This window comes from Panthera uncia, assembly GCF_023721935.1.
Source record: "Panthera uncia isolate 11264 chromosome B2 unlocalized genomic scaffold, Puncia_PCG_1.0 HiC_scaffold_25, whole genome shotgun sequence".
NCBI lineage: Eukaryota > Metazoa > Chordata > Mammalia > Carnivora > Felidae > Panthera > Panthera uncia.
In genome coordinates, this window is record NW_026057581.1 from 15,964,929 (window position 1) to 15,981,115 (window position 16,187).

Genomic DNA, 16,187 nt, shown 5'->3' on the forward strand with positions numbered 1-16,187 from the left:
TGTAAAGCCACTTTCAGAGGCACTGGGGGTTATAACTTCAATGTGAATTGTAGCGGGGGGGGCATCATTCAGTCCCTAATAACTACCATTGTCGCCCTTGACTGCTCTTGCTGTGCTTGTTTGACAACCATTTCACTGTATTGTCCTTAGGGACTGAGCAGACCCTTGTCCCATTGGACAAGGATTGTCCCATTGGTTCGAGACCTGTTCTTGTGGCCGTCCAAGGAGCCTACCCATTGAATGAGCTTATGGCACCTCCCTCTCCCTGCCCTCCAGCTCAGCTGTGTGGCTCCTCTCTACCCTAGTTCTGGCTTACGTATTTCTCTTGGCAACATCCTAGCGCCTCCCTCCCGAGCTCCTTTGTGAGGGCTCCACAAATATTCCTTGTTGAGACAGATGATGGCATGCCAATGCAAGATGAAGATGGGCGGCGACAAGGCTGCTCTACGCACCCAGCTGGCATCTTCACAGCGTGGCGTATGTACAGGAGCTGGGGGGTAGAGGTGGAGAAGCGATTGGCCAGTTTGCGGCACAGAGAAAAGTTTTATTGATGAAGGAGAAGCCAGGGAGCCTCTGAGTAATGTGTTCTTTCCCCCAGTCCGATTTCGACATTTTTGACTGGGAAAAGCAAGAGAGAGTTAGGACCAGCTTGACTCATGGGGACTCTAGAAAGCTCTTGCTAAGGACAGCGGTCACATGGACCTCACATGCTGGGTGGAGGCGGCCTCTCCCCAAAGACAGAAACTCTGGCAGACTCTCCGAGCTCAGGACGTGATTAATTGCTATGTTGATAGAAGAGTGTGGGCCTCCTCGCCGGGGCCCGGGCCCCATGCCTGTCCTTCCTTACTAAAGCAGCTGCCTGCTGCGGCCTGAACAGCTGGAAGTGAAACCAGGGGTGAGGTGAGGGCTGCTGGAGGGGTGGGAGTGGGGAAGGGTGGAGGAGGCGACTTCCTCTAACATCCACGTACTCCAGATTCTACAGCCTGAGGGCTGAGTGTCAAAAGTAGATGACGGGTATTGGGGTGGCCGCGGGTTTATGACATTTATTTAACGCTTGCTTCCCACCCCTCCCTGGAACCACCCTTCTGGCTCGAAGCTTCCTCCTCCCTTCTGGGGCTCCTGTTTGTTCTGTCTTGTACCATCAGATCATTCTTTGCTACTTTGCTGACCCTCTTGGCCCCGTGCCCTTTAGACGAAGGCATCGCCCCAGCATTTGCTTTCCATCTCTCTCTCCCTCTCTCTCTCTTTGTCCATTGCATCCCGCCTCTCTTGGGAAGGCTGGATCCAAATGTCCAAATGGAAGTTCCTCTAGGCAAGTGGTTCTCAACCTTATCTGTCCTAATTAGAACCACTTGGGAGATTTTTTAAAAATCCTGATGCCTAGGCCACACCCCCAGAAAATTAGAATCTCTGAGGGAAAGGGTGGCAATCAGGCATCAGTATTTTTCAAAGCCATTTTTCATTCTTCCACCTGGAGATAGTTTTCTTTCTTCTGACCTCTCACGGTGCTTTACCTGAACTGTTCTTAGAAACCTCTGTTTTTTAAAGTCTGACTCTTGTATGGAAACCAATCTGACAACAGATTTCATGTTAAAAAAAATAAAATTAAATAAAAAATAAAATTAAAAAAAAAATAAAGTCTGACTCAAGAACCGGACTCTGGGTTTCAAATCCCCATGTATCTACCACGAGACTTTAGGCAAGTGTGTTCATGCCTCTATGCCTCAGTTTCCTCATCTGTAAAATGGGTCGGGAGAGAGCATAATAATAGGACTTACCTCATAAGGTTGTTACGAGAAATTAAAAGCCTAGATCAGTGCCGGGCACATAACATCAGTGAAAGTCGTCTATTAGCTTTGAGGAGTCAGTAGGATTTGTAAGTGATAAATTTATATCTAACCCAGTGAGTGTCTCCAGAACTTCCTGGAGAGTTTGCTAACGAGTTCCTGGACCTCACTCCCAGAGATTCTGACTGCGTAGTCTGGGGTGGGGCTGAGGTCTGCATTTCTCATGAGTTTTGGGTAACACCACTGCTGCTGGTCTGCGGACCCAGCTATGCATATTGCTGGCCTAATTCACCTCTGTATCCTCTCCCACCTGCTTCTTCACGCTGAAGATTGGTAGGAGGCCAACTCTGCTAGAACTCTCCTCGAGTTCAGACCTCAGAGGTCATTCCCTGATAGCTGATTGATCCCTCCTGAGTACAATGCCCTGGGGTCCAGAACTTGCGTGACTCATACTCTCAGAGAGGAGTCCAGATGGCCCCTTTTGTACCAACCCAGAGCTTTTAAGGAGTAGGATGGGGTCTAACGCAAGCACAACTCAAAACCAACCCCAGCTCTGTAGTGTGACCCATGAGGTCTTAAATCAGGAGCCATGGGTTTGTACAAAACGGTAAGAATGGGCAAAGTTTGCCCTTGATTTGGTTTTACTTCTCCAAAGAAGGCCGTCCTTCTCTTATATCTGGGCTCAGGGACCTCGTGGTATTTAGTGACACAGCAGAGCCCCTGGGTTGCTCTATCCCTGTGGATTTAAGTCACTGCCTTAGCCAGATTTTCTTTGTAAGACCTTCGCGCACCCCCTTGCAATCAGAGAAGGACATCAACTTCTACCTCAGATAAGCAAGATGCCATTTTGTGCTTCTGCCTCATAAGAGCACTGAGCTGCCTTGTGGTGCTCTTGACCCTGATTCTGGCTTCTTTAATGCGATTGTAGCGCTAGGCATTTAAACATTTTTTGGTTCCTTCTGGAAGAGGCCAGAATACGCCCACCATTGTGTCTGGCTCTTTGCCCTCGTGTTGTTTATTTGGTTTTGCCCACCTCTGTGCAGCTAAGGTATCTATCTCATTACATTCTCCTTTTAAGCTGACTATTTTGTTTCCATTTTAGCTCAAGTCCATTACACTAAATACTGTACACATTATTATCCCCTAAACGACTTTACTCAATCAGTTTTAGCAAGCAAGGTCAGGGCCCACTGAGCTGGAAGACCAGCCCTTGAATTGGCTCTCAACCAAAACAGCCAACAGCCCCCCCCCCCCCGCCCCCCACCTCCTCAAATCAACATTGCTCCCAGAGGGACGGAGCTTTACGTTGGTGAAGAATGTATTAATTAAAGCAAATGAAAATGCCCTCATTTGTTGTAATGAATTTAGCTCTTGCAGGCCATTTTCTACGGGGTCGCCTGCGTGGAAGATGTGCTGAAAAGAATTAAAGGGGAAAGAGACCTTAAGTTCGTGACCGCCTTCAGAGACCTGCTTTTTACCACGCTGGCTTTTCCAATATCCACAGTAAGTGACGAAGGTGTGTTAGTAATATAATACCCAGGTAGATTCGCAGGAACAACACATCCCCCGGGGCAGCAAGGCTGTTCAGGCCCCCATTATTGCAAACCAGAGCAACTGCGTTTGCATGAATGTCTTGCCTGAGGACTGTACCGTGTTGCCCAGTGGCATCCGGAAACAGGGCTCATTACGGACTGGAGTTAACACTGCCTTCTTATCTTGGTGAACGTCCGATCCAAGATCCTTGTTGATGTTTAATGGGGAAGGGTTTGAAGGATCTTTCTTCATCAAACGACAGCTAAGATAACCTTGGCTCCATGGGAGTACCGGGAATGCAGGGTGCTGGGGAGACAGATGACTCATTTTCCCTTTTATACATCTTGTTTCACTTGCTACAATGAGCATATGTTACTTCTGCAAGTGGAAACCATAAAAAAAAAAAAAAAAGGGTATGAGAACTTCAGAGTTGGTACGTGGAAAAGACAATTGGGGAGAGAGCGAGACAGTCTGTCCAAAATATCTCGTGTGGGGTGCACAGTGAGAGCCTCATTCATTTTGTTGAATGAATGGACCCTGGAAAGAAGTACAACATATGCCAGTGACAGTGAGCGTATCTGCTGATACGGTCCACGTTTCGATGACGTGGCTCCTGTTTCCATTCATCTGGCAGAATGGGAATGAACTGGGATCAAGCCCGTCGGCCGCCCAGCAGAATCTGTGCTTAGAAATGGCTGCCTCTTTCCACCTATCCTTGTCCTGAATTCTCTAGCATTGAGCCTTCAAACTTAGATGGGCAAGGAAAGTGTAAGACTCAAACCACCCCGCGTGGCTGCTCTCAGTATTTCTGATGAAAGCTTAGACAAGAGAGGTCATTGGTTAAAATAAAGTGACTTGGGGCACCTGGGTGGCTCAGTCAGTTGGGTGTCTGACTTTGGCTCAGGTCATGATCTCACAGATCGTGAGTTTGAACCCCGGGCCGGGCTCTGTGCTGACAGCTCAGAGCCTGGAGCCTGCTTCGGATTCTGCGTCTCCCTCTCTCTTGGCCCCTCCCCGCTCACGCTCTGTCTCTCTCGGTCTCTCAAATATAAAAAAACATTAAAAAAATTAAAAAAAAAAAACAAATGAAAATAAAATAAAATGACTTAAGAGTCGGTGAATCCTGTTTATCTATATCTACCCTGTCTGCTACGATGACAAATAATTAATCCCCAACTCTCTGGAATCCCCAGAGTGGACCTAGCAATTCAACAGTGAGGAATTTTGTCTTCATTTTACATTTCTATAATGTGCCTGGAGGATATCTTTAAAACTGGTGTCTATTCTTATTTCGCCATGTTTCCTTGGTTAACTTAGAAAGCTCCGACTGACAAAAAAATTTAATGATGCTATTTTTGTGTTCTATTTTCCAGTTTGTATTTTTGTCATTCTGGATCCTCTTTCTCTACGATCGAGAGCTCGTTTACCCGAAGGCCCTAGATGGTATCTTTCCAGAATGGTTGAATCATGCAATGGTGAGTGAGGGGGAAATTCAGTGACTTTGGAAAGGCAACAGCCTCTGTACTAAGAACTCCACAGTGCCTTATTTATGTTTCCAAACTTCTCAGCCCCCAGCATCCTGTTCACTTCTCACTCTCCATCCCATCACTATTTATTTCAAGAGCACAGTAAGGATACAAAATGAACAAACATGGCTGCTGTAATTGGAGCCACTGCGAGCAGAGGGGATGTCGAGGCAACCCTTTTTGCCAAGTTACTTCTGAAGTCGTTGAAAAGACACCCAACCATAAGGACAGGCAACCTCTTGGCGGCTGCAGTCCTGAAAGAGAGGTGACTTCCGCAAATGGCATGTAATGAAAACCTGATCTAGGAAAGAAGTCAAGCAACCTTTAAAAAAAAATCCACCCCAGCATCCAAGGAGCAGCTCACACAGCTTAGCTTTTTAGCTAATACTCGATAGGGCTATACATGGCAACTGGAATTATCATTAACACATTTCTGTGGATATATTCCCATTTCGTTTTTTATTCGCATGTTTATTTTTGAGGGGCTGGATAGTAAACAGAACCTGTTCTGAGATATTCAGGTCACTGGTATCTGAACGCCAGTAACAGTGAGCTGGACAAGTGGTCCTGGCACACGGCTGTTTAGGTCTTGGATGAAAGGGGAGGTCTGAGTCATTGGCATTGCATGCATGCGCTAATCATTCAAAGTCCTAGCTCAGCTCTCAATATTTACGAAGGAGGCAACATCACATGAAAGCTCTTCAAGCTCACAAACTTTCTTCTGCTCCCAGTCCTTACATTGTCTTAAAGCTCAGATGATTACCAATTTGGAAAAGCAACTCATTCCATTAACTCTGCCCCTCTGTGTGCCCTACCCCTGGAAAAATATAGTCTTTCACTTTTACTATGTACTCAGTGAGATACTGATGATTAATTGACAAAGATACACAAGTTCTGATCTAACTTAGAGTTCGGGACAAAAACTATATATTAAATGAGTCCCACCTCTCGGGGATCCCTCCACCACCTTCTTTTGGTTAGACCACTCCTCACCTTCCCAATTTCCCATTAGCATTAATCTCAGATACCCATGTAGGGAATATTTCTGCTTTTTAATGGCACGATACACTGTGCTAAGCTTGTTCCTCAAATATGAGTTCATTTAATTCACACAACCTTCTTCAGATGACAACTGTAATCCTGATTTTTTGCACACACACACAAAAAAAAGCTCAGAGAGGTTAAGTGATTTGTGTGGGGCTACCAAGCTCAAAAATGGGACAGCTGGATTTAAATCCAAGGCTAATTCACTGTTGCTTTTTAGTACAATAAGTGCAAAATTTGTGGCTCGATCGGGTTTCATAATTCACCAGGCAATCAAAAAGATGTCACTCAGCTTGATTAACATAGCAAAGTGAGAATTCTCACTTAAAAAAAAAAAAAGTCCAGAATCCCCATCTGTATGCTCATAAGCCAAAATATGACTTAAGAAAATGAAGTGATTGGGGACAAGTGACTGAGCTAGATGTTATTAAAATATAAAGGCAGAGTCTAGGAAATATCTCTTATTTGGAGCCAAACACATATGTCAAACACCTTTTTCCTGGCTTTATGAGTTCATGTAGGAATTTTCCTACAACCATTACAGGCTTCCCTACCTCTTGCAGGTTCCATTTTCCACATAGAAGAAGTCAAGTTGGACTTCTTCCAAATAGTTGTAATGGTGATGCCTGGCATTTGTGACCTTGCTAAGCAGCCATATGGATTTTTGATAATTTTGGAAGCAGATAGTTGGATAATGTGCATCATATCCACAAACTAATTAGCAAGGCAGATATTGTACAACAGAGGTCTTAAGATATTTTTGTGCTTTCACAATCTAGGGGTTTCTGTTGACCTTTCTATGTGGCCTCTGGTCAATTAAGTAACTTGAGTCTCTTAGAGAGAAAGGACTAGAGTCAACAGAGGAGTGACACAGGTGACAAAGAGAGGAGAGGGGGAGGCAAGCTGTCTTGGGTCAGACACAGACTCTCCTGTGTTTCTGTTCGTTTCATTGGAGGAACTCCCAACAGAGCCTTGATGGAAAAATGTCGGCATCGCAGAACCAACAGCGGGTGTCCCTGATGTGGTCACCTTCAAAGTGTCATGCTTCCTTTTGTTCTGCTCCAAATCCAATGTCTTCAGGACTGCATCTCATCCCTCTTTCCCAGAGTGTGTCCCTTACCGTCTCTAGTTTCTGTCCTAATTATTAAATTTTCCTAGTCTATTGCCTTGAGGAATGCTCTCTACTAATTTCTTAAATACCAGTATGAATGAATATGAAAATGGCTATCACTGGGTCAACTTGTCGACTCTTTCTAAATTCTAACAGTGTCCTTCCATGACAATCCAGAGGAGTGAATACCTGGAAACCACCACTGTGGCAGCCAGGGTGATAATGAGCGGTTAGGCTAGACATTTGGTACCAGTCGTCTCCATATGGGGCCGGCCCTGTTCTGAAGGGAATCGCCCCCTTTTCTCTTCCACAAGATAAGGATTATTGTTGTCCATAGCCAGTCACAAGCTTTCCTTAAAGATTCTCTCATTTCACGGGCGCCTGGGTGGCGCAGTCGGTTAAGCGTCCGACTTCAGCCAGGTCACGATCTCGCGGTCCGTGAGTTCGAGCCCCGTGTCGGGCTCTGGGCTGATGGCCCGGAGCCTGGAGCCTGTTTCCGATTCTGTGTCTCCCTCTCTCTCTGCCCCTCCCCCGTTCATGCTCTGTCTCTCTCTGTCCCAAAAATAAATAAAAAATGTTGAAAAAAAAAAAAAGATTCTCTCATTTCACAACAGTCCTCATGTTTGTGATTCTAGCCTTAGCCCTGAAATATTTCCCCTGTTGCCATTTGTGATGTTGCCCTGGGCTTTATGAGTAGTATTTGTCATATTAAGAAATACCACTCTCTCCTTTGACACAGTGTGGTTATAAAACCTTCATGATTCATCAGGTCTTTGGAACCCTACCAGCCTGACCCTTCTAGCTCCTTGGCGGCGTATCATCGAAGAAGAGTCATTCAGAGTTGACTGTCATCTCTCATGGACATTTTCGTACCCTTGTTTTTTAGTCAAACCAAATAGTAACATGAGATATTTGCATTCACCATTGCCAGGCTGCCATTTGCTGGTGCCCTAGGAACTCGAGTAGATCAACCTGACTCACTGCTGAGTGGTTCTCCAGTCTTCATGAAAGAAAGGGAAGATCAGCAAAGTATTCCTCCAGGTTTCACCGGGGAAAACACTACCTCCCTGGGTCTTATCTAAATGACTCCTGAAGATAGAACCAGAGCAGCCACATTTAAATAGCAGGAAGACGACTCAGTAACTGAGGAAACCATCAGATCCTAACCTGAAGAGAGCTAGGGAACTTATTTCTCTGGAAACCAACCTAAATTGTTCAGGTTGCCCCTAAGGAGAGTTGAAATAGATCAGAGAACCCCCCTCAGAGCCCCTCTACATTTGAAAATAGTACCCAGTTATTGAGAACGCGTTATTGCAAGCACTTTTACGAAATATAAAGGATGGCATAGATATGTGATGGTCATAGAAAACTCTCAATCCATGGTCACAGAATTTTAGAACTGAAAAGCTTTCTTTCGTGTTAACAGAGGTTTCAAAATCATCTGCTCTTAAGAGACAGGCCTTACCTTGGCTGTTTAAATTGGAGCAGGTGCCGGATACGGCTTCTTAGTTATTAAGTGCCTTGCCATTTATTCATTTGAAAAAAATAATTAAGTACCAACTATGTGTGGAGCATCACGATCAATGTTTGACAAGGGTTTTGATTTCAAGCACCCTTAAATCTGATTGAGGCTAGTATATACACACAGAGGTGAAATAATAAAATAACACTTAATACGAACGTAAGACATTGACATATGAGGCGTCATACAGAAGTAAGTCATTATTACCAAATGAATGATGTAGACAGGAGGGCTTCTGTGCCCCCTGTGTCCTGGTCTGGCTGTGACCGACACATGGTTCATGTCTAGAAGGCCAGTGGGCCCTCTCTGGGGATGTGCTGGGGAGTCAAAATGTCGTGGCAGTGAAAATCTAAACCTTCCAGTTTCTTCCTCCCTCATAGCATGCAAGATGCTGTCTCCCACAAATTCATACCCAATCTCAGATTTTTCTCTCCCACCCATAAACCTGGTGTGAAATAGTTGGGCTGCCGAGTAGGTGAGTTCTGAAGGTCAACTGTGGACCTATCAGTACCAAATAGCCACACTTTGTTGTCAAAAATTACCAACCCATCCTCCATACCTTCCTGATTCCTCATCCCAGCCCTGCCTCTGAGCAGAGGAGACCCACAATCTAGATATCTATGGATAGGTCAGTGGTTTTCAGCCTTTAGGGAATAGACCTTTTTGTGAATTGGGAAGTCTCTGAGTCTATAAATTCCATTTATGGGACTCAGGTTAACCTTTCCTGGCATAACTGAGCATATGCCTGGAAAGAGGACCCCTAGATGATTTTGATGCTCAGTTCAAATCGAAAAGACAGAATCAAGAATTATGCATTAATTTTTTTCATTTAAATGTTTGAACGTTTATTTATTTTTGAGAGAGAGACAGAGTATAAGCAGGGGAAGGGCCGAGAGAGGGAGGGAGACACAGAATCCGAAGCAGGCTCCAGGCTCTGAGCTGTCGGCACAGAGCCCGACGCGGGGCTCGAACTCACACACCATGAGACCATGACCTGAGCCAAAGTCTAATGCTTAACCAACTGAGCCACCCAGGTTCCCCAAGGATTATTCATTTAAAAAAAAAAAAAAGCCATTATGATATACTTAGATCTGTTTTCATCTTTATGGGGTGAAATGTGAGATATGTGTCCTAACTGCAAAAAGCTTAAACTATAGATATTATATATATATGTATACCATACACATATATATTCCCACTCAGCCTTTTAACTTACTAACTGCAGAGGCTGTGTTTTGTAGCATCTTTGGGAGGATATTTGTGACAGTAAAAAAATACAAAAACAACCCCCACCTCAGTATTATTAACCAGAACGTCCACATCTAAAAGGAAAGAGGGACCTGGTCAAGTTCCCATGGGATACTCCACCTCCCATCCACCTCTGCCGTCCCCATGATGTAAGACATCAGCCAAAGTATGTCCTGTTGGTAGAGTGCCCCAGCCCATGTCACTCTTAGGGTGGTAAATGAGATCTGTTGGAGGATATTTGAATCACAGTCCAAAGTCACTGGAAGCCATGCAGCTCTCCTACAGTGAGATAGCTGGAAATAAACTCTCCTCAGAAATACCTTTGTAAACCCTACCTTGATGGACACCATTTTTATCAAATGTTATCTCACTATAGGGAGCCTCCTTTATATTATATCTACATATTTTTATATAATATATAACCATATATATTTTTTTCTAGCTAGTGTATATAATAATAAGCAAGACCTTTAACTTTAACACGAGGCAGTGCTAACAAGCATTTATAGAGTAGCTTCTATGTACCAGGCCCTCTTCTAGGCACTAAAGATGTAAAAACAAACAAACCAAAGAAATCTGTCCTTGTGGAGAATATATATAATCTTAGTGGGGGAGAGAAGCAATAAATGAATAAATAGTGAATGATGTCAAGGAGCGAAAGTATTAAAATGAAAAGTAAAGCAGGGTGAGGGGACAAAGGAGTGTGTGTGTGTGTGTGTGTGTGTGTGTATAAAACTAGTAGGTTTATAGGGTGTAGGCCAATCAGAGTGGTCAGGGATGCCTCTGTGGTGAGCTGATATTTTCAGAGAAATTTGGATAAAGTGAGGAAGGCGGCCACAGGAAATTTTGGCAAAAGGGCTCAGGCAGACAGTAAAGCAAGTACTTGGGGCTCGATCTCACAAACACGAGATCATGACCTGAGCTGAAATCAAGAGTCGGACGCTTAACTGACTGAGCCACCAGATGCACCAAGAGAGATAAGGTTTTTAAGCTAAGGCATGGGGAAAGGGTATGGATGGAGATCCTAGGGACAGTGCAAGGGTTGAGGAGGACATGTTCCGTTTGGACATGTTTGAGATGCCTGTTAGATGGCAAAATCGAGGTGCAGAACAGCAGGTTGCCATTTGAGCATTGGGGAGATTTTCGGACTGGTGTTATAAATTTGGTTGTCTACATCATGATTCTTTTTAAAGTTAATTAAGATCACCTAAGGGGTAAGTACAGCTCCTGAAGATACTCCAGGACTAAGCCTTAGAACATTCCATTTCCTGTGCCTGGGAGGAAAAGCAGAGTTTTACGAAGGAGATTGTGAAGGGGCTGCCCATGAGTTAGGAGGAAACCCAATGCCTTTAGGTCTCCCAGAAGTCAAGTACACAAATGTTTCAAGAAAGAGGAAGTATTGCATGTCAGAAGCTTCCGAGAGGTCAAGTATGATGATATTGTAAGATGACCTGAGTTAGAATCTTCCATTGGCTTTGGCAATACTAAACTCTCCAGTGACTTGCACAAGAGCAATTTGATGGAGTGATAAGGGGAGGTAGAGCCTTGGTAATGCTACATGCATTCGTTTCCTGTTGCTACTTAACAAAGTAATGGAAACTTTATGACTTAAGACAACATAAATCTGTCAGCTTAGAGTTCTGGAGGTCAGAAGATCAAAATGCGTCTTGTGGGGTGAGGTCAAGACATTAGTACAGCTGCATTCCTTCTGGAGACTCCACAGGAGAATCGGTTTCCTTGCCTTTTCCACCTATAATCTGCTTACATTCCTTGGTTCGTGGCCTCTTCCCCCTTCTTCAAATCTGTTGTACCATTACATTCTAAAATCTTCTCTGGTGATTTTCTATTCTGGACTAGGTTCACGTCAGAACGAAAATATGACTGCCCAAAAAGATCAGAAAATGGTCTTGGGACATGATTCATCCTGGGACTTTAGGGAGGGTAGGGATACACTAGTTAAGTCCTTGAATGGATGGTGTGCCACTGAAGAGATCCTTTTCCAGAGCATTGTTCCAAAGCTCCTGAACCAAGAATGAAAATATGGTCAATGGCCACATCCTGATATTTCCTTGGATATTTTTTCCAGGTTTAATCACTACAGTGTTATTTATGGGTTGTCCTCTTGTTTAAAACCATTTCTAGCTATTACTTTATTCACACTATTCCTTTCCTAATCTAAGGCGGGTTAGACTCTCCAACAGACATTCACCTGGGAAACAGGTTGAGTGAATGCTTAAGGCTCAGCAGTGAAATCAGAAGCTAAGCTGGGATTAGGGAGCAGAAGTCACTGAGTAAGGACAATAAAGCCATCTTGCCCCTCAGGAAGTCTTAAGGTGAACAGCAGATTTTGATAATGAGCTGCCAAAGGAGTACCAATCCACTCACAGTTTTATATAACTACAACCAAGCGATCACAGTGCCTGCTTTTCTTTGATGTTCATTTACTTTTGAGAGAGACAGACAGAGTGTGAGTGGGGGAGGGGCCAAGAGGGAGGGAGCCACAGAATCCAAAGCAGGTTCCAGGCTCTGAGCCGTCAGCACAGAGCCCCATGCAGGGCTTAAACTCACAAACTACGAGATCATGACCTGAGCTGAAGTCAGATGCTGAATCGACTGAGCCACCCAGGCGCCCCATGCTTTCTTCATCTCCTGAGAGCAGGGAGGGACCCGAGTGGTGAAAGTTTATCTTTATTTTTCTTTTTTTAAATCCCACTTTGGAGAACTTCCCAGGTGTGCTGAAGAGTGGCTCTCTTTTACGATTCCACGATCTAGTATTTCTTCGTATTTCTAAACAGAATACCCATTAGAAAATACATCCCAGTTTCAAAATGAAGGTCCAAGACTCTTATTTTATTTTTTTAATATCCAAACGATATACGTGTCTTCTAAGTAGTTACTAGGAATTTGAATAATTAAAATCATTTGGTGCCCTTGAGGCTGTGCTGCTGAGTCTGCCCTCCCATGTGATGTAATTAATCCTTACTTCCATGGCAACTGTGTGTAACACTACCAACAAGAAGAATGACTTTGTGTTGAAGAATAACCGGGACGGAGAAACTCATAACGGGAGGTCCTAAACCCCTCTGAAATACCAAGAGAAAGGAAAAAAAAAAAAAAAAAAGCTAAGTGGGTAGGAAAGAGCTTACTAACATCCCGTGATCTCAGAACAGAAGTGAAAATGCCCAAGAGCAGCAGGGTGGGCGGGTGGGAGAGCCTTCTCCTCCGCCAGATTACAATGAACGTCACCCGCCTGATTACAGAGGTAGCACAAAGTCCCCCCATGCCTGTGGCTGCTTGGGAAACCCACTGGAAGCCACTCAGACAGCTGTGGAGCCCGGTCCTCTCCTGGAGCAGGGAGCCGCTGCGGGACTTTCAACCAGCCCCCAGCCCCCAGCCCCCTTCCCTGGTCTCTGCATCCTTTCTGCCTGTAGAGCAGTCACCTGTGCCCCACTGGAAATTTCGAGCTTGTCTGAGTCTACCACCTCGTTCTCACCTCCAGGTGCTCGTGTTACCGAGCAGGAGAACATTTCTGCAGGACACTGCTCTCTTGGATGGTGTCTCCACTTACCCACACGCTGCACGCCCATGGCATGGATTCCTGGCTCGGAGACGCTTCTCTGTCTTGAGTTTTGAATTCTCCGCCCTGCCCTTCCTCTCCCTCTCACGATCTAATGGGCACATTCGTGTACACGGGCGCTTGCTTTGCCGGCTCGTTCCTAAATCTCGCCCACTCTGGTGCCCTAGCAGCGACCGTACTTTCTTACGAGCTGCCCCGTCTCACCTGCAGGTACTCATGAGATTCATCCATTTTCTCGAAGGTTTCAGGAAGTGAACACATGGGGGCAAGAGACAGCTCTTTCTCCAGGGAGGTCCTGCACGCTGAGCCAGGAGGCCTGGGGGGCCACTGGGCTCCGGGAGTGGGAGTAAAAGCTTTGCTCAAAGTGGGCATCCTGCTTTGATGCTCAGTGATTCTACAAGCGCATGGGGCATATACTTACAGCCCTTTGGTTTGTTTAAAAAAAATTTTTTTTAACATTCATTTATGGAGAGACAGAGTGAGACACAGAGTATGAGCGATAGAGGGGCAGAAAGAGAGGGAGACACAGAATGCCAAGCCGGCTCCAGGCTCTGAGCCATCAGCACAGAGCCCCACGCGGGGCTCGAACTCACAAACTGTGAGATCATGACCTGAGCCGAAGTCGGACACTTAACCCACTGAGCCACCCAGGCGCCCCCCCTTGTTTGTTTTTATAGATAAAATCCTTGTCCTAGTCCCGTGCTTTTGAGGGAGGGATGAATTAAGGAGCCAAATGAGAGCAGAGCATTTTTTTTTTAATTTATTTTTTAATCTTTATTTATTTTTGAGACAGAGACAGAGCACGAGCAGGGGAGGAGCAGAGAGAGAGGGAGACACAGACTCTGAAGCGGGTTCCAGGTTCTGAGCTGTCAGCATAGAGCCCGACGCGGGGCTCGAACCCACGAAAGCGAGTTCACGACCCGAGCCAAAGTCGGACACTTAGGCGCCCCAAGAGCAGGACATTTTTGCGCCTTTGCTGGGCGTCCAGATCGTGTCTGCCGTGTGCTGTGTGTATGGGGCCAGATGACGTATGATACAGACCTAGCCCCCGTCTTCGTGGAGTGTATAGTCTAGAGAAGGGACAGATATTAAACAGTCTCCTAAAGTAATGGATAAGGACAAACTTTACGTATTCTATGAGAAAGACCCACAGCACAATGTGGGTTTGTGGGTCAGAAAAAAGGCCTCTGTGAGGATGAGTGGCGGGTAGCCGGGAGGGAGCAGGGGGCAAAAAAGGAGTTCAGGCAGAGGTAAGCGCACATGAAGCCCCCAGGGCGGAAGGAGCTCGGGGCACAGAGGAAGGGAGAGCAAGGGAGAGGTGCCGACCAGGTCGGAGAGCAGCTGGTGGGGTTGTCGGGGCCAGAGCATGAAGCCCCGTGGACACCAGGCTGAGGACTGTGCGTCCTGTTTTTCTTGCCATGGGAAGGCTCTGCGGAATCATTGCCGGGGGGGGGGGGGGGGGGGGGGGGGGGGGGGTGACACGATCCGCTCTGTGTCAGGAAAGGCCCACCCCGGCTGCCATCTACAGAACACTGTGCAGGTGACAGGACCACTGAGGACGCCTTTGCAGGCATCCAGGTGTGGGTCGCGGTGCCGGGGCCCGCGAGCCAGGTGTGGAGATGAGCAGAGACGGAGGGATGTCGGGAGTGTTCGGGCGGTAGAATTAACAAACTTGCTGATGGCTTGAAGCGTTAAGGCAAAAGAAAGGAGCCGAGATTACTCCCCTGAGACTTAGCTTGAGACACTGGGGGTGACTTTGCATAGAGGGGGAAGACTGGGGAGGGGAAGACCTGGTAACTTGGCGGGCTTTCTTTCCCTTTTCTGGGGCTGTGGGCTTTTTTGTATTCTGCTCAGCACACAGCGGACCTAATGACCCTTCCAAATTTGAAGCTGTAATGGGGCCCATGCATCCAAATGCATGCAGGCTTGGAGGCTGCCATAAAGCAGCTTTGGGGGGACCATTTGCAGTCATGACCAGGAACGTCTACAATTACCAGAGATGCTACATGGATCGTTTCGTACTCGATTTCCCTACGCCACGGTGTCCCAACACAGATCCTAGCGCTGGGAGGCTCGCTGAGTCCCTGAAAGGTCTCTGGTCCTGCAGTTATGAGCCACTGCTTACCTTCAAGGTCTCTTCCTCTGTGAGTAATCAGAATTAGAAATAAGGCGTTCTGGAGGGATAGCATTTAAAAAAAAAAAAAATTGCTTTCGGTCATTATTGTTATTGTCGTCATTTCTTTCTAAATAAAAACCAAGGAGCAGATGATAGACCCGATTCCAGGCCTTCCCCTTGGGGGTGTGGAAACAGCAGGGAGTAGTCTTAGACGGCCTTAAGGGGTAGCTAGTATTTACAAAAACAAACAAACAAACAAAACACAAAACTGGAAATCCGCATTTTGAAAAATTGTGAAAACTACACAGTTAAAAGTACTAGCTCTTGGAGCACCTGGGTGGCTCACTCAGTTGAGTGTCTGACTCGTGATTTCAGCTCAGGTCATGGTCCCAAGGTGGTGGGATTGAGCCCTGCATAGGGCTCCATGCTGAACGTGTAGCCTGCTTGGGATTCTCTCTCTCTCACTCTCTCTCTCTCGGGAAAAAAAAAAAAAGAAAGAAAGTTCTGGCTCTAACTATGATTCGTTGAATGTATTTTCCTTTTTTTTTTTTCTTTTAATCCTTTTTGAATGTTTATTTATCTTTGAGAGAGAGAGACAGAGCACAAGCCGGGGATGGCCAGAGAGAAAGAGAGGGAGGCACAGAGTCCAAAGCAGGCTCCAGGCTCTGGGCTGTCAACACAGAGCCCGACGCGGGACTCGAACCCACCAGCCGTGAGATCATG

At 45.9% G+C, this 16,187-nt stretch overlaps 1 protein-coding gene across 4 annotated transcripts in view; it reads left to right on the forward strand.

The window, feature by feature from the left end:
* The window catches only part of ADTRP (androgen dependent TFPI regulating protein), an 83,665-nt gene that overhangs the window by 8,076 nt on the left and 59,402 nt on the right, over positions 1 to 16,187 (forward strand). For 3 of the 4 annotated variants that reach the window (XM_049655038.1, XM_049655039.1, XM_049655037.1), the window contains exons 3-4: positions 3,156 to 3,290; positions 4,694 to 4,795. In XM_049655038.1, coding sequence (XP_049510995.1) covers positions 3,156 to 3,290; positions 4,694 to 4,795 — 237 coding nt within the window. Of the gene's footprint in view, positions 1 to 3,155; positions 3,291 to 4,693; positions 4,796 to 13,270; positions 14,805 to 16,187 lie in introns of those variants that run through there. The other variant, XM_049655036.1, reaches the window with a different exon arrangement.